Genomic DNA, 16,422 nt, shown 5'->3' on the forward strand with positions numbered 1-16,422 from the left:
TGATCTGCGGTCAAGGTTGAAAGCCACTACTCTAGTAGAAAACATGTATTCCAATGAAGATAGGGACAGTAACATGGGAAGTCTGTATGGAGTGCCTGGTACACAGCGGGTGGTGAGCAAATTATTTACTGTACAAGGACTTTGTGGCAGGGACTGTATGATATGCAGAGTGATACTGCAGGAAGCTGCATGTGTGTGCAATGCCACCACTGAGCAGCTGAAAGCCGTGTGACAGTGTGGGGTGTCAGGACAGTGCCGTCCTGCAGGTGAGGGTCACTGTGAATGGCTGTAGTGTGTGACAGAGCAGAATGTCACTGCGGAGTGGCTGTGTCCTGTGAGACTGCGAGTGCCTGAGGGACTCTGGCCAGGCTGCTGAACTCGGGGAGCCCCCGGGGAAGAAACTGAGGTCGCTGGAGATGCCCCGCATCAAGATGGCAGCTGGGGAAGGCCGCGCGTCTCGGGCTGCACTGCCAGGAACCGCGGAGGGGAAGCAGGAGGTGGGGGAGGGCGGGAGGCCACCGCAGGCCACTTGGGTCAGATCCGCGCGAGGCACCAGGCGCAGCCGCCCAGCCGCGCGACCTCCTAGCTCCGCCTCTCACCGCCCAGCCGCGGGCACCAGCAGTGGGCGGGGCCGGCAGTGCGAACGGCCGGCCGGCCGGCAGCGGGAACTAGACCTGCACAGGCCGCCTATGGCGGGTGGGCCCGCGAGTCACAGCCGGCGAGCCGGGGCCAGCCAGGAGCCTGAGGGACGGAAGCCCCCAAGACAAGATGCTGAGCTCCTTCCTGAGCCCCCAGAATGGCACCTGGGCAGACACCTTCTCTCTGCTCTTGGCTCTTGCCGTTGCCCTCTACTTGGGCTACTACTGGGCATGTGTGCTCCAGGTGGGTGCGGGTCCAGCGCTCTGGCCAGCGGGTTTGAGTGTAGGCGGCAGCTTCCAGACTCGGGTTTGAGCCCTTGGTGGGAGCTGGAATGGTTGGGCTTCCCCACAGGTGAAATTTGCTACAACCGAATGGAGAGTCAGCTCTGCCTCCCTAGTGCCTCTGTGTTCCATGTGCTCCCCATGCCAGCTGGGCCTTTTGGGCACCGGAGGGTGCTGCTCCCTATGATGTGGACAAGCATTTGGGGAAAGGTGGGGTGGAAAGTATCCTGAGGTGTCAGAGATGTGCACACTTTGCGTTCCTTTCCTTTTTTAGGTGGTTTAGCTGAGTCTTTCAGCTGCACTGAAGGAAGGAACCAGAGGTCTGTGGGGTCATGGCTAACTCCCAGCACTGCCCCACCACCACCCAACAGCTTAGTAGGACCTCCCTTCCCTTAAGGGCTGGCTGAGGTTCCTGCCTAGCTCAGGGAGCTGAGGCAGGTGGATCACTTGAGGTCAGGAGTTCAAGACCCGCCTGGCCAACATGGTGAAACCCCCATCTCTACTGAAAACACAAAGATTAGTCAGGCTTGGTGGCACAGGCCTATAGTCCCAGCTACTCGGAAGGCTGAGGCAAGAGAACTGCTTGAACTGGGAGGTTGTGGTGAGCCAAGATGGCACCACTGCACTCCAGCCTGGGTATCAGAACAAAACTCCATCTCAAAAAAAAAAAAAAAAAGATAGCAACTCAAAATCTTGGTAATTAGGAGGCAATACACGGCAGTGACTAGACAGCGCAGGCTCTAGAGTCAGATGGACCTGGGTTTGAATCTCCTGCTCTGCCACTCACTAGCTCTGGCAAGCTTCTGACCCTTGACAAGTTATTCAGCATTCAAATCCATTCACACAGGGGAATCACAGAACTTATGTCACAGAACTGTTGTGAAAATCACAAGACAAAATTTTTGTAAAGTGCTTAGCACAATGCCTGGAGCTTAATGAGCACTCAACACATTTTACCTACAAGTACTGGTGGTAATGTCATAATTGATAGTTCTGTTTTGCCTCTTGCTTGCTGTGTAACTGGGCAAACCACTTAACCTCTGTCAGTCATAACTTCTTCACTTATAAAATATCTCCTAAGCTTGGGTTTAGCCCAGTGCCTGCACACGAATGACAGCTGTCGTAATTCCAGGGCTTAAGGACTAGGGTCCAAAGTCACACCTCCCAACAGTTGCACCATCAACTTGGCCTCTCTACCATTTGTTCCTGTTGATATAGGCACTGTACTGTAGATAGAAACCTGGTCTTCATGTTCCGTAGGGCCCACTATAGAAATGCAGTTTCTATTCTTGAACCTACGTGCATACTCCTCCTTCACACGCCTTCCACGTGGCTAGGACCTCTCATTCACTTGATGTCTCTCCAGAACAGAGCAGAGAAGCTCAAAGTCAGGGCTCAGTGCCCACTGACCTCATCTGTGCCTGTTATTTCATCCTTGTCACCTTCCCCCTGGCTGGCATGAAGGAAGAAAAGAATCGGTTCACATTAGGGCTGTTCTTCCTTTAGAGCAAAATCTAACAGCAGGGGCCCCACAAGTAAGAGAAGATAAGCCCCTCGGCAGTGAGCACGAACATTAGAGAACAGGAATATGCAGATGATGCAGTGCTAAAAACAGGAGCCAGAGTGGCCAGAGTCAGGCTTAGGAAGAAGACAGTGTACCTGTCATCTTCAACTGCAAAGTAATGCGTAAAGATTGAATGGTGCTGTATTTCTTCAGCGCCTGCCCAGAACCCTTTTTCTCCGGGGGATCAGCTGGGCACTTATTTATTGACGGGGTCTCACTTGTCACCCAGGCTAGAGTATAGTGGTGCTGTCACAGCTTACTGCAGCCTCGAACTCCTGAGCTCAAGCAATCCTTCCACCTCAGCCTCCCAAGGGGCTGGGACCACAGACACACACCACTGAGCCTGGCTGTTTACATTACCTGCTCTCTCCCAAATGGGTTTGGGGCATGGATAGGCTGAGCAGGAGAGTCAGCTCAGCAGCTCCTAGTTCAGGGTCAATTCTGGGCAGTGACACACCAGGACCAGGTTTTTTGGGGGCCCTAGCGGGAGTGTATTATCAGAGACTTGGCCATTCAAATGAGCTGTGCTGGATATCTCATGTCCAGACAGGCAAGGTCCTCCAGGCTGACCTCTGGAGAGGGGCCCACTCATCCTCTGGTGTTGGGTGCCTTACTAGTTTGGTGCAAGTCAGGTAAGTGAGGCTGTTGTGTGACTACAGAGGCCTCGGCTGGTGGCTGGGCCGCAGTTTCTGGCCTTCCTGGAGCAACACTGTTCCATCACCACGGAGACTTTCTACCCAACGCCGTGGTGTTTTGAGGGGCGACTACAAAGCATCTTCCAAGTCTTCCTGCAGTCTCGGCCCCTAGTCCTTTACCAGAGGTAAGAAGGGACAGTACAGCGTGAACATGAAACCCCAGGTGTCTAGGGAAAATCTGTCTACCTCTTTAAAAATGTAGGTAATCTTCACCCCATCTACCTCCAGATGTTGAGAGAGTACAATGAGAGTGGGTATTATATGGAAGGCTATGTAATTGCATGACCACCAGGTAATGATCCTTTATATCCCCATTCCACCTTGTCAAGCCTTACCATTTTACATATGAAGCACACCTTCAAATGATGCTGATTCAAAGTTATGAGACTTGTTTGTGGGTGGGGCAGGGGACAAAGCTTTTGAAGTACATTAAGTTCCTAATAGTGGCCAGGCGGGGTGGCTCATGCCTGTAATCCCAGCACTTTGGGAGGCCAAGGCGGGTGTTTCACCTAAGATCAGGAGTTCGAGACCAGCCTGACCAACACAGAGAAACCCTGTCTCTACAAATTAAAAAAAAAAAAAAGAATAAAAATAAAATTTAAAAAAAGGTCCTAATACTATCTTTGTGTCCCTCTTCCTCCAAAACCACAGTGATGTCCTCCAAACACCAGATGGAGGCCAGCTCCTGCTAGACTGGGCCAAGCAGCCTGAAAGCAGCCAAGACCCTGATCACACTGCCCAGCCCATTGTGTTGCTGCTTCCTGGCATCACCGGCAGTAGCCAGGAGACATACATCTTGCATCTAGTTAACCAAGCTCTGAGGGATGGCTACCAGTAAGGATGGGTGGAGTCCAGGAGTGGGGTGGCATCTGAGAACGTGTAATAGAAGTCAATCCAGACACTGATATGAAGAATGCTACACAAAGGGAGGCTCTGGACAGGGGTCTTTCTGAACACTACAGAAAAGGGGAGGGGGTTGTTAAGGAGGGTCTGGCTAACATGTACCTGTGTGTGTCACAGGGCTGTCGTGTTTAACAACCGGGGCTGCCGTGGGGAGGAACTGCGAGTGAGTAGCCTGCCTTCCTCATAGCAGCAGCCTTCCTCATAGCAGCCCTTCACCCGCTCCCTTTAGAGATCCTTGGCCCTGGGGCTCTACCTCCTACCTATCCTTCCTCGATTTCCCTGCCACCTCCTGAGCCCTTCGGTTGTTCTACCTTCTGGCCATGGTTTCTCTCCCTACCCAATGATCTGGTTTGCCCTCAGACCCACAGGGCTTTTTGTGCCAGTAATACTGAAGATCTAGAGACAGTCGTGAACCACATAAAGCATCGCTATCCCCGAGCTCCGCTGCTGGCCGTGGGCATCTCTTTTGGAGGGTAAAGGCTGCCTGGCTTAACCCAGAGGCCCAGTCTTCCTTTCTTTCCTCCTCCACATCCCCACCCTCTGTCCCAACTCACATTAATGCAAACCCTTCTTTCACGGTTCCTTGTCCAATCCTATAGGATACTGGTGCTGAATTACCTGGCACAGGCCGGGCAGGCTGCGGGGCTGGTGGCAGCACTGACTCTGTCTGCATGCTGGGATTCCTTTGAGACCACCCGCTCCCTGGAATCCCCACTCAACCTGCTGCTCTTCAATCAGCCCCTCACTGCTGGGCTCTGCCGACTTGTGCAGCGGTAGGGTCTTGGCAAGTGGGAGGTGGCAGTAGACGGAGTAGGATGGCAGACATTCCAGGCTCTCCTAGAGCTTGGTCAGTTCTCTCTGGGCTTCCTCACATGAGATAATCAGACAGGGGCTGGGGGCTGCGGGTCAGGTCCAGGTGTCAAGCCAAACTCTTATGTATTCTTGCAGAAACAGAAAGGTGATTGAAAAGGTGGTGGACATAGACTTTGTGCTACAGGTATAATCTTCAGCCATGCCCCTTGTCCCCCCAAATGAGTCTTTCACTATCTTCCTATTCTTTATCATCATAGCCTATCCTACATCCACCACCTGCAGGCCCGCACAATCCGCCAGTTTGATGAGCGCTACACATCTGTGGCCTTTGGATATCAAGACTGTGTTACCTATTACAAAGCAGCGAGCCCAAGAACCAAGGTAGATGCCATCCAGGTCCCTGTGCTCTGTCTCAATGCAGCTGACGACCCCTTCTCCCCCGTCCATGGTAAGTACTCTGAATCAGGACGCTTTGGTCTCAAGGAAAATGGGCCATGAGGGACACGTACAGAGAGCTTGGGCTCCCAGTGAAGGCCAACCCTCTTGTCCTCCTGACCCCCTCCTAGCCCTTCCCATACAGGATGCCCAACACTCCTCCCACATTGCGCTGCTCATCACAGCCCGTGGTGGCCACATCGGCTTCTTGGAAGGGCTGCTCCCCTGGCAGCACTGCTACATGAGCCGCCTCTTGCATCAATACGCCAGAGCCATCTTCCAGCACCCAGAGGGGCTGCCTGACCTCAGGACTCTCTCACCTTCTGAGGACAGAAACAGCTGACGAGAGGACCATTTGGGGTCTCAGTTCAGTCTTTCCTTGTTTATTAAACACCAACTTTTCCTGCCTAATGGGCTGAGGTTCATTTTTGGTAGACTAGGAACTTTTGGCATCTTTAGGCCGCTGGCTTAGTGCTACCCATCTGAACCCCCAGATTACTACCTAAGTCTTCCTTTTGCCCCTTCCTGACCTAACAGCAAGTACCAGGCCAGTCCATTCCCCAGCAAATGCCAGGGACTTCATGTGAAGAGCAACTGGCCACAAGGCTGTGAGGGAAGGAGGAGAAACTGTTTCTGCAGGAAGGACAACAGTGCCTCCAGGCTCTTGGACATCTTCACAGGTTTTTAGAGAAAGAACAAGCTCAACTCCGGAGCCTCTGGTAGGCAGAAGGAAGGAGGCAGGGAGTGTGGCTTGGGCTTTAGACACCACTGTTCTGGGTGGATCCACAGATGATGAAGGCAGGGTTCCTGGGACCCAGAGTCTCACAGGGCCATAACCAAGCCTTTTCACAGAAGGGTGGGCAGTGCCCATCCATGGTATCAGAGGCAACCTCAGCTGTGGACCTGAACAGAGTGAGCAAAGGGAGTCCAGGCCTCTACTCTGCTCTAGAGATCGCAGTGTCCAGGCTCCTGATTCCCAGGAGGCAGGGAGGCTAAAGGAAACCTGGAAAGGCACTCTGGAGCAGCAGAATGGTCACAACAATAAGCCCGACACACACCAGGAGCAGGAGCCACACAGGAACACTCCCTGCAGGAGGGTAAGGGAAGAGGTCAGCGGGCAGAGGGGCTTCACAGCCTGAAAACCAGAACCCTTCAAAGGGGGAGTGGACAGCTACAAACAAGAGCCCAGCCTCCAGGGGGCCACACTTCTGCTCCAGTTAAAGGTGGGGTGGTACCTGCCCACCCTGCCCCAATGACTCACGCCGTGAGGGCAAGAGATGCATCTGGCAACGACTGTCCACAGCCACAGAGAACAGGGCAGTTTCATGGGACCCAAGGAGCTCTGGACCACGACCCTTCTCAGGTAGAAAGGCCACATCCGTCACCACAATGCCATGGGACTCCCTCATGTAGTAGAGGCACTGGGGACAGAAGGAAAACCAGTGATGAAAGCCTAGCTGGGAACTCTTTCTGGAAAGCATGCTCCCCACCCCCAGGTTTTCCCTCTATAAAACAGGCTTGATTCTTTCCTGAACACTCAGGGCTGTGCCAACCTCCACCCATTACCTGGAGAGAGAAAGCTATGTAGATGGCAACAGAGCCAGTGACCGTGCCCAGGCCTAGGAAGGTGCCAGACTCACTGTAACAAACAATAAAGTGCTCGTTGTCCTGGAGGCTTGTGCAGCAACCCTCATACCCCAATACCGGTCCACAGGGACCCAGGCAGGACTCCTTTCCAAGCTCCCTCAGGGACCCCCTACCTAGCCAAGGCAGCAATGTCTCACACCTGACGTTGAGGCAGGAAATGACTTCATGGCCACAAGACTTGGTCCGAAGGGGCAAGAAGTTGGAGCCATCCCAGGCTGTGAGGTAGCAGGGAGGGGGCTGGCGCAGGCGCTTGTGGGGAATTTGCACTGTGAAGAGTCGCAGCCCAGCAGGCTGGTCTGGAACCTGCCCAAACCTGGGGGCCGGATGAGGGGCTGTTCAGCTTTTGGGGCCTGCCCAACCCTCCTCAGAGGTTTGTGCACCACCTACACCATGGTCAGACCTGGGGTAACACTCAGCAAGGTCCTCCCCAGCTCCCCCATCCCCAGTCTTTTCCCTCTGCCCCACCACAGCTGGGCTATGCCTCTTTCAGCCACCCCACAAGGTCTTCACACCTGCAGGCCTGGTAGCGGTAAGGTGTGCTGGAAAAAGTGGGTCCATTCTCTTGCCAGTGCAGCTGTGTCACCAGCTGATCCTTCTGCCACACAGAGGCCTTAAGATCCCAGCCCACGGTTACCAACTAGTCAGGAATAAAGATTCCAAGGATGGACAGTTAGGGGATTCACTTACTGGGCAAGCAGCATAAGCACCTACTCTCTCCTTTCTCTACCCTCCTCCCACCCCAGCCCCTCACCTTGCCATCAGGCCCTAAAGCCAGGTCTTCAATCTCCCCTTCGTGGGCTTTGAACTCCAGAACCTTTTCCAGGCTGGGTACCTGTAGCCAAACCATCACTATAGTTAACCCTGGTCCCCAGCAAGTACACGGTGACTGATCCCCATCCCACCCCTTCTAATGGCCCCTCAATGCAAGCTTCATTCACAAGTTTCTGAGATGCCATGTTCATTCAGTTTCTCATAATTTTGGTCTTGCTGCTACTGACATTCATCCTCCCTAACCCCGCAAACCCACACCTTCCAGACACGAACGTAGCCATCTGTCCCTCCAGTGGCAAGCAGGGTATTATCGTGGTTGAAGCACACAACTTTCTGCAGTGGATCAGGGCTGAAGTCTGTCTGCACCACCTGCAAATTCTCTACCCTGAGTTCTAGTCCCTCTTGCTGGGTTTCCACTCCACATTTCTTCTCTGCTGGGGCTGCTCCCTTCCTTTGTCGAGGCCCCTGCTCCTTGGAACCTGTAACACAAGCACTTGGCCAGGTTCCAGGCTTCTATAGCAAGGAGTAATGGCCCCTCTCTCCATGGCAGGAGCCCATACAGCTTCTAGCCTGCCACTAAAACCCGACTTCCAGCCCCACTTCTTTAGAGACACCAAGATAAGAGAGACCTTACTCATTCAACCCTTTCCCCAAGGGGGATAGAGAGGAAGCGTCTTACCTGTCTTACCTGCCTTCTCTGCCTTGTTGCCCTTCTGTTGATGGGCCTGGAAGTGCAGGAGCTGACAGTGGGCATCCTGCCCTGCAGCAAGGATGTCACCAGCCAATGCCAAGTTCATGGTGGCCCGTGTCTCTGTGTCATGGGAGTGCACCAAGGAGGCACTCAAACGCCCATTAATCCGCTCTAGCTGCAGAAAGTGCTGTGGGAGGGGGAACCCGGATGAGCAACTTCAAAGGTGCCCAGAGAGCACAGCACGTCTAGGGAACATCCTATAGCCTGATGCCTTACCCCTTTGCTTTCTGCACGTTCTAGTTCACAAGGGTTTCTCGAGTCTTTTTTCTCTCATTTGGGCGTTACAAATCTATACAGCGAGCAGGGCTGGGATTATTACCTCCATTTTACAGAACTGGGCGAAGCTCAGAAGAGGGAGGGAACTTAGCCTAAACCCAAATACATCACTCTCGCCGCTGCTAGAGGGCAGGTAAGACCTCCCGGAAAGGGCCAGGTAAGAGCCCTGGAGCTGCTCCGAGGCAGAGCGGCGTTCCTGGCGATTCTGCAGGGGTGTGCCGTTTTCACGTTACCTTAAAAGCCTCTCCTCCGCCCGCTGAGTTCTCGATTGAAATTCGCGCCAGGGCGTCAGGCAAGCGGGTCTCCCCAACAGAAGTGGGCAAGGCCCGAAGCTGGAGTGTGGCCCGCCCCGCGACCCCCGGCCACCCTGGAACCGCCGCCAGCCCGCAGCGTGACGCAGCCCCAGTGGCCCTGCGCTCACCACGCCATTCTTTATGCCTGTCTTGGCGGCACCTCCTCCGCCTGCAGCGATGAGCAGCCCCGCGCTGGGGTCGACCTGAAGCGCGTACAACGGGAACGGAGCCCGGTACAGCTCTGGCGCCCGGCGCCGGCCCATCCCGCCCGGCGCGCGTTCACTGTCCGCACCGCGGCACCCAGGACATGCCGCGCCCGGCCTTCGACTACGGCCCCGGCTGCTGGTGAATTCGGCCCCGTAGCCGCTGGGAGGACTCCCAACCCTCTCACACCGAGGGGTTACCAAAATCCAAACCACCGGACGGCAGCCGACGATATGCTCGGTTCAAAGTCGGTCTCGCAGGCGCGCACCGCGCACGCGCACCCCTCCGCGCAGGCGCAGGAGCGCCGAAACGCGTCAGCACTAGCCGGTCGCGGGGCCGCGTTCCTCGGGGTGGGGCTTAGGTTCTCCGCCCCTGGATGGAGGCTCAGTCGCCCAGTACCGACTAAGCCATCTTTGTGCGGAACGGGGGTGGAGGGGTTGGGAGGAAGAGGTGGAGCCAATGGAGGTTGATGAAGGTCAATAAATCTTTAATAAGGAAATCCGCCGGGCGCGGTGGCTCACGCCTGTAATCCCAGCACTTTGGGAGGCCGAGGTGGGTGGATCACGAGGTCAAGAGATCGAGACCATCCTGGTCAACATGGTGAAACCCCATCTCTATACAAAAAATTAGCTGGGCATGGTGGCACGTGCCTGTAATCCCAGCTACTCAGGAGGCTGAGGCAGGAGAATTGCCTGAACCCAGGAGGCAGAGGTTGTGGTGAGCCGAGATCGCGCCATTGCACTCCAGCCTGGGTAACAAGAGCGAAACTCCGTCTCAAAAAAAAAAAAAAAAGAAAAGAAAGAAAGAAATCCCTCTGCCAGGCGCGGTGTCTCACGCCTATAGTCCCAACACATTTGGAAGGTCCTAGAGAGGCGGATGGCTTGAGCTCAGGCCAACATGAGGAGACCTCGTCTCTACAAAATATTTAAAAATTAGCTGAGCATCGTGGCACCTGTGGTCTCTGCTGCCCAGGAGGCTCAGGAGGGAGGATCAGTTGACACCAGGAAGTCGAGGCTGCAGTGAGCTATGATGTCACCTCTGCACTCCAGCCTAGGCAACAGAGCTAGACCCTGTCTCTCACACACACAAAAAAGAAATCCTCGAATTAGGACTGTACCCATTTGAGGATACGCCAACTCCTAGAAGCACAGCCCTTACATTTTACCCCCAGAAAGGAAGTGATTTGCCCGAGGGCACACACCGGAAACCACCAGAGTCTCTTGCTTCTTAACGGAGGCAGCATGAACTTAAAAATAAACCTGACTGGCCGGGCATGGTGGCTCACGCCTGTAATCCAAGCACTTTGGAGGCCAAGGCGGGCGGATCACCTGAGTCGGGAGTTCAAGACCAGCCTGACCAACTTGGTGAAACCCCATCTTTATATAAAAAAATAAAAATAAAAAAATAAACCTGACTTCAAATACTGAATACATCACTTCGTCGTATGGGGAACCTCTGTCATCCTTAACACCTACCTCCCCACAATAGGCAGGGGCGGTGTCTGCCATTCCCTTTCGCAGGGTTTCACACTCTTGGCCTGGTGGCTTGGTGGGTGGCTAGCTGCTTTGCTGGCCTCAGAGGGGGCATTTCAGCTCCTGGGCAGTTATCTTCTGCACCTGACACTCCATCCTCCTGAGGGCACCCTCGGGTTTCTGATGAGGACCTCTGTGCACTCCTGAGAGCGAGCTCGAGGGATGTCCTTCCCTGCAAGGAGACACCCCTCCTGCATCCTCATTAATGTAAGGTGCACCCAGAGGAATGGTGCAGTGTCTGCATCTTTGGGGATACCAATATCTGCCCCCCGAGTTGAATTAGATGTGTGAAGGGCCTGGCCCAGTCCTTTGCACATCTCTTTTTTTTTTTTTTTTTTTTTTGAGATGGAGTCTTGCTCTGTTGCCCAGGCTGTATTGCAGTGATGCGATCTCGACTGCCTGCAACCTCTACCTCCTGGGTTCAAGTGATTTTCCTGCCTCAGCCTCCCAAGTGGCTGGGATTATAGGTGCCTGCTACCATCCCTGGCTAATTTTTGTATTTTTTGTAGAGATGGGGTTTTGTCATATTGGCCAGGCTGGTCTCAAACTCCTGACCTTGTGATCTACCTGCCTTAGCCTCCCAAAGTGCTGGAATCACAGGCATGAGCCACCACACCCATCTGTCCTCTGCACATCTCAAGTCCCTAGGCCTTGTGGGTCCCTTGTCCTCATTGGATACATGGCACCTGCTCTTCTGGTCTTTCTGTTTCCTTTGACACCATACTCCAGGGTCTTTTTCTTTCTTCTTATTTATTTATTTATTAATTTTTTTTAAGAGACAGACTCTCTGTCGCCCAGGCTGGAGTGCAGTGGTGCCATCTTGGCTCACTCAACCTCCGCCTCCTGGGTTCAAGCAATTCTTCTGCCTCAGCCTCCTGAGTAGCTGAGATTACAGGCGCCTGCCTCTATATCTGGCTAATTTTTGTGTTTTTAGTAGAGACAGTTTCACCATGTTGTCCAAGCTGGTCTCGAACTCCTGACCTCATGATCCACCCATCTTGGCCTCCCAAAGTGCTGGGATTACAGTTGTGTGCCACCACACCCTGCCTCTTTTTTTTTTTTTTTTTTTTTTTTTGAGACAGGGTCTTGCTGTCACCCAGGCTGGAGTTCAGTGGCATGATATAGCTCATTACAACCTTGAACTCCTGGACTCAAGTGATCTTCCCATTTCAGCCTCTTGAGTAGCTGGTAGTACAGGCATACCTCACCACACTCAGCTAATTTTTTTATATATATATATTTTTTTGGAGAGAGCGGGTCTTCCTATGTTGCCCAGGCTGGTCTGAAACTCCTGGTCTCAAGTGATCCTCCTGCTTCAGCCTCCCAATGTATTGGGATTATAGGCATGAACCAACTCCCCCCCAACCAAGGGTCTTGTTGGGGACTGGCGCCCCTGTAGTTATAGCCACCCATTCTGTGGATTCAGCAGGACACAAACACAAGATTCACAGGGCCAGACTTTGTTAGATACACAGAAGGCTGAATGGGGCCTTGGTGCCCTTGGTCCTCTTCAGCCAGGAGAAAGGAGACTCCACAAGGGGCTCCCAGGGTTCAGGGCAGGAGAACACACGTGACCTCCAGCCAGCCAGCCCTTCAGGGTATCTCGGGCACTCCCTGAGATCTGGGGCCTGGCTGGGAGAGTGGCGTTTGGAGGGGGTGCTCCAGGGAGCCTCTGTGGCTCTGGAACTAGACTTGTGACTTTTGGAGAATGAGCTCCAGAGAAACTGGCCTCTTTGGGGCAGGGCCAGGCCTGGGCTTCAGGGAGGTAGTGGCCTGTTTTGGTGCCCGAGGTAGAGGCCCAGAGAAACATGATGGGGAGTTCGGTGGTTGAGGGCCTGCAGACCTGAAGCTCCTGGTCTGGGAGGATGTGCCTGGGGCTGGGTCTGCCCAGGCCTGAGCTGCTGGAGGCTGAGATGCTTGCGATGGATGACCACAGTCCTGAGTAGCCTCGCCCTGAGGCCCTACTTCCTTCGGCCTTTTTTCTGGCAGCAGATGCAAGGCCCTGGCCTGGTGTCGAAGTAGGCGGAGGCCGAAGCCGATGCCTATTTGAAGTGGCCCAGATTCCTGGCCCTGCACACAGGGCTGTAGTTGGGGGAAGGCAGGCAGCCGGGGTCCAGTCTTGTACTTGGGCATGGGGCAGGAGGGAGTGCGGGGCTGGAGGCACACCAGGCTTACAGGGTACTCCACGACTGGGGCCTGGCCAGCTCTGCCTAGCCACAGGCGCTGCAAAAGCAGTAGCCGCAGGTCGTGTGTGATGCGGCGGTGCCCCAGATGGACCACCAGGGCCTGGGCCAGGGCCCCTGGGTCCCTGAACTGTGCAGGATCCTTTTCGCTTGGCACGCATCTCTCCACCACCCCAGGGGACCCGGACCCGGTGTCCCTGGACTGATGCCAGTGCCATGTCTGCCCGTTAGAGTGGAGCCTATGAGAAGGTAGGCTGGGGCTTGGGGAAGTGAGTGTGGAGTTAGGCAGGTCTTCGGGGTGGAAAGGAGACTGGCACTGTGAATGGGGAAGGGAGGAGTTCTGGGGCTGGGAGGGAGAGAAGGAGGGGCTCTGAGGAGGAGAGGGGTACAGCCAGTGGTTCAAGGGAGAGGATGAACGTGGACAGGAGAGAGAGAGGTGGTTCTGGTGAAAGAGAGTGGGGGAACGTGGGAGAAAGAGAGAGTAGGGATGTGGAGCTAAGTCAGAATTTGAGGCAGAAGAGCCGAATTGGAAGCCAGGAGAGGGGGATGCTGGTGAAGGTGAGGACGGGGGATGGAACTGAGTGGAAGAGAACGGTGGGTGAGAGGAAGGGAGGGACTGATGGGGAGAGAGAGGCTCTAGGTTGTGAGGAGAGGAGTCCACAAGTTATGAGAGGTCCCGAGGCGGGTGCATAGAGAGCACTGAGTTCTGTGGCAGCACCTGGTCCTTGTTTCGAGGCAACATCGCCTTGAATCCAGAAGGGACTGGGCAACAAGACCAGGGACGAGAAACCCAGCAGAGTCAGGACCAGTATCTCTGAGGTCAGCTGTGCCTGAGAAATCAAGGCCACCTTCTGTGTGCAGAGCATGGCTCCAGCCTGGTGTGGGTGCAGGTGCTGGTGGCAGGCCAGCCTTCCAGCACCAGGCTCTCTGGGTGTTCAAGCAGGAGTATGGGACTCAGCTTGACTTCTCAAGTCTTTGCAGTCAGCCATTGGTGAGGGATGTGCGGGGATGGAGAATCACAGCTGCCTCTTGGGAGCTGAGGGACAGCAGCAATTATCTGGTGGGGCAGAGAGGAAGACAAAGCCCATAGGACCTGGAGAGAAAAGACAGAGCCGAAGACGTTGGGAGAATTGGTCCATTTCCAGCTCTGCCTCATGTCCCCAATTCCAGGCTGAACTCACCAAGATTTTAAATCCATGTCACCTTTGGGATCAAAGGAACGAGCAGAATGCTCCAGGGAAGGTGAGAAGTGGGGAGGAGAGCAATAAGGAGGAAGGGAGAGTAGGATGGAGTTGGAGGAGGGGAGAGGGGGATAGGGGCTGAGCTGGGAACAGGAATTGAGGTGTTCTGGTGCTGGGAGCTCTTACCAATGAGGATTCCTCTGGGCTGTGTTTCACAGGCACTTCAGCATTGAGAGGATCTGGGCGAGAGGAGCAGAGTCAACAAATGGTGGCTACACCTCTCTTTGTTCCCAGCATCTAACCCTAACCCGGGTTTCTGTCTGAGCCCTGAATTTTGCCCTCAGTCCTCCTTCAGCCAGGCGGAAGCCTGTGGTACAGGTTTTTGTTCTCCTAATCCTGACGTGGGGGTTCTGCAAGCATCCCAGTGTTCTGCCACTCTGGTTCCTCTGACCCCTTGTCGCCCCTAATGCTGATGTCCTCTAGCTCACCCTGGCCCAGGTGGAGATGGCTTATTATACCCAGCAGCAGCAGGAATGGGGCCAGCTGGTAAAAGCCTCTGGGAGACTGGGACTTTGTCTAAGGGATGGCACCAGGGTCACCACCCCCAATGGGAGCTGGGGGCCCAATTCCCTGAGTTGATTTCTCCCTGGCAGCATGTGCCTATGTCACAAAGGTCAGGTGATGACATCATAGAATCTCCTCCCAGAAGGCTCTGGGACCTTCTTCCAGAGGTCATCCAAAGGCTGGCCCTGGATAAAACTGTGAAGCAGACAAAATTCTTCAGTGCACTCAATTTCTCCTTCAAGCCCCTCTACTCTTGGGCCATACACTTTACAGCTCCAACCGCCTCCTTCATCTATTGCTCTCCCCATCCACACAGCTTGTCTGGGCTGAGCTGATGCACCACACCTATATCCCCTTGGGATATACCTATTATATATGGCTTTTTGTTGTTGTTTTTTTTTTTTTGAGGCAGAGTCTTGCTCTGTCGCCCAGGCTGGAGTGCAGTGGTGCAATCTCAGTTTACTGCAACCTCCGCCACCCAGGTTCAAGCAATTCTCCTGCCTTAGCCTCCCAAGTAGCTGGGACTATAGGTGCGAGCCACCACGCCCAGCTAAATTTTTGTATTTTTAGTAGAGATGGGATTTCAGCGTTAGCCAGGATGGTCTCGATCTCCTGATTTCGTGATCTGCCCGCCTTGGCCTCCCAAAGTGCTGGGATTACAGGAGTGAGACACTGTGCTCAGCCATATGTTTTAATAACTATTTTATTAACCATTTTATTGGGATATAATTCACATACCTTACAATCTACTCATTTAAAGGGTACAAGTCAATGTCTTCTGGTATATCCACAGGGTTGTAGAACCATCTCCACAATCTAATTTTAGAACATTTTTGTTCCCCCAAAAAGAAATCCTGTACCCATTAGCAGTTGGTCCCCACTCTTCCCCCAGCCCCTGGAAAGCACAAATCTACTCTATTTCTATAGGTTTGTATATTCTAGACATTTCATATAAATGGAATTATACAATATACACTCATTTGCATCTGACTTCTTTTAGCATGTTTGCAAAGTTCATTCATATTGTAGCATGTATCATTGCTTTATTCCCTTTTATTACCAGATAATATTCCTTTGTATGGATATACCATATTTGTTTATCCGTTCATTAGTTGATGGACATTTTGGTTCTTTGTACCTTTTTTTTCTTTTGAGATGAAGTCTCACTCTGTTGCCCAAGCTGTAGTGCAGTGGCACCATCTAAGCTCACTGCAACCTCTACCTCCTGGGTTCAAGTGACTCTCCTGCCTCAGCCTCTTGAGTAGCTAGGACTATAGGCATACAACACAATGCCAGGCTAATTTTTGTATTTTTAGTAGAGATGGGGTTTTACTATGTTGGCCAGACTGGTCTTGAACTCCTGACCTTGCCTCAGCCTCCCAAAGTGCTAGGATTAGAGGTGTGAGCCATCGTGCCCAGCCTGGTTATTTCTACTTTTTAGCAATTATGAATAGAGTTGCTATGAACATTCTTGTATAAGTTTTATGTGGACATATGGTTTCATTTATCTTTAGATACGTAGGAGCAGAATTGTTGAGTTACATGACGAATCTATATTTAACATTTTGAGGAACTACCAAACTGTCTTCCAAGTTGGCTGTACCAATTTCAATCCCATCAGCGAAGTATAAGGGTTCCAATGTTTCCTTATCCTTACCAACACATGTTGTTGCCTGTCTTTTTGATTTTA

General features: G+C 53.3%; 3 protein-coding genes across 7 annotated transcripts; 1 reads left to right on the forward strand and 2 right to left on the reverse strand.

Annotated features, from left to right (window-relative positions):
• The first annotated feature begins 652 nt into the window (after window positions 1-652).
• Window positions 653-5,802, forward strand: ABHD1 (abhydrolase domain containing 1). Of its 2 annotated transcripts, none has more exons than XM_012475491.2 (9): window positions 653-882; window positions 3,144-3,304; window positions 3,831-4,013; window positions 4,200-4,245; window positions 4,443-4,555; window positions 4,682-4,855; window positions 5,031-5,079; window positions 5,178-5,343; window positions 5,462-5,791. In XM_012475491.2, exons 1-9 carry the CDS (start codon window positions 769-771, stop codon window positions 5,671-5,673), a joined length of 1,218 nt encoding a protein of 405 aa, XP_012330914.2. In that variant the 5' UTR covers window positions 653-768; the 3' UTR covers window positions 5,674-5,791. The 2 variants fall into 2 exon arrangements, with proteins under 2 accessions (XP_012330914.2, XP_012330915.2); XM_012475492.2 differs by having other exon boundaries at window positions 742-882; window positions 5,476-5,802.
• Window positions 5,692-9,540, reverse strand: PREB (prolactin regulatory element binding). 4 transcript variants are annotated; one of them, XM_012475488.2, is made up of 9 exons: window positions 9,197-9,540; window positions 8,437-8,626; window positions 8,007-8,227; window positions 7,729-7,809; window positions 7,490-7,614; window positions 7,117-7,290; window positions 6,897-6,969; window positions 6,592-6,751; window positions 5,692-6,417 (listed from the first exon to the last, which is right to left on the reverse strand). In XM_012475488.2, the coding sequence occupies exons 1-9, from the start codon at window positions 9,329-9,331 to the stop codon at window positions 6,323-6,325; spliced, it is 1,254 nt and encodes a 417-aa protein (XP_012330911.2). In that variant the 5' UTR covers window positions 9,332-9,540; the 3' UTR covers window positions 5,692-6,322. The 4 variants fall into 4 exon arrangements, with proteins under 4 accessions (XP_012330911.2, XP_021530128.2, XP_021530129.1 ...); XM_021674453.2 differs by lacking the exon at window positions 9,197-9,540 and adding an exon at window positions 9,009-9,028 and having other exon boundaries at window positions 8,428-8,626; XM_021674454.2 differs by lacking the exon at window positions 6,592-6,751.
• Window positions 9,541-12,490: 2,950 nt separating this feature from the next.
• PRR30 (proline rich 30) lies at window positions 12,491-13,729 on the reverse strand. The gene is given in 1 exon segment (XM_012475351.2): window positions 12,491-13,729. A coding segment is annotated over 1 exon segment (1,239 nt).
• Between the last annotated feature and the right edge of the window lie 2,693 nt (window positions 13,730-16,422).

Source organism: Aotus nancymaae, unplaced genomic scaffold (genome assembly GCF_030222135.1).
Source record: "Aotus nancymaae isolate 86718 unplaced genomic scaffold, 86718_ANA_hifiasm-v0.15.2.pri h1tg000057l, whole genome shotgun sequence".
NCBI lineage: Eukaryota > Metazoa > Chordata > Mammalia > Primates > Aotidae > Aotus > Aotus nancymaae.

What these genes read in the sequence shown, in the direction of transcription:
- ABHD1 (XM_012475491.2), top strand. Translation starts at nt 769, where the DNA reads ATGCTGAGCTCCTTCCTGAGCCCCCAGAATGGCACCTGGGCAGACACC. An exon ending in GCTCTGAGGGATGGCTACCA is followed by an intron (nt 4,014 to 4,199) that starts GTAAGGATGGGT and finishes TGTGTGTCACAG; the next exon opens with GGCTGTCGTGTTTAACAACC. An exon ending in GCCGTGGGGAGGAACTGCGA is followed by an intron (nt 4,246 to 4,442) that starts GTGAGTAGCCTG and finishes GTTTGCCCTCAG; the next exon opens with ACCCACAGGGCTTTTTGTGC.
- PREB (XM_012475488.2), bottom strand. Translation starts at nt 9,331, where the DNA reads ATGGGCCGGCGCCGGGCGCCAGAGCTGTACCGGGCTCCGTTCCCGTTG. An exon ending in CTTTAGGGCCTGATGGCAAG is followed by an intron (nt 7,615 to 7,728) that starts GTGAGGGGCTGG and finishes ATTCCTGACTAG; the next exon opens with TTGGTAACCGTGGGCTGGGA. An exon ending in GCATCTCTTGCCCTCACGGC is followed by an intron (nt 6,418 to 6,591) that starts GTGAGTCATTGG and finishes ACCCTCCTGCAG; the next exon opens with GGAGTGTTCCTGTGTGGCTC.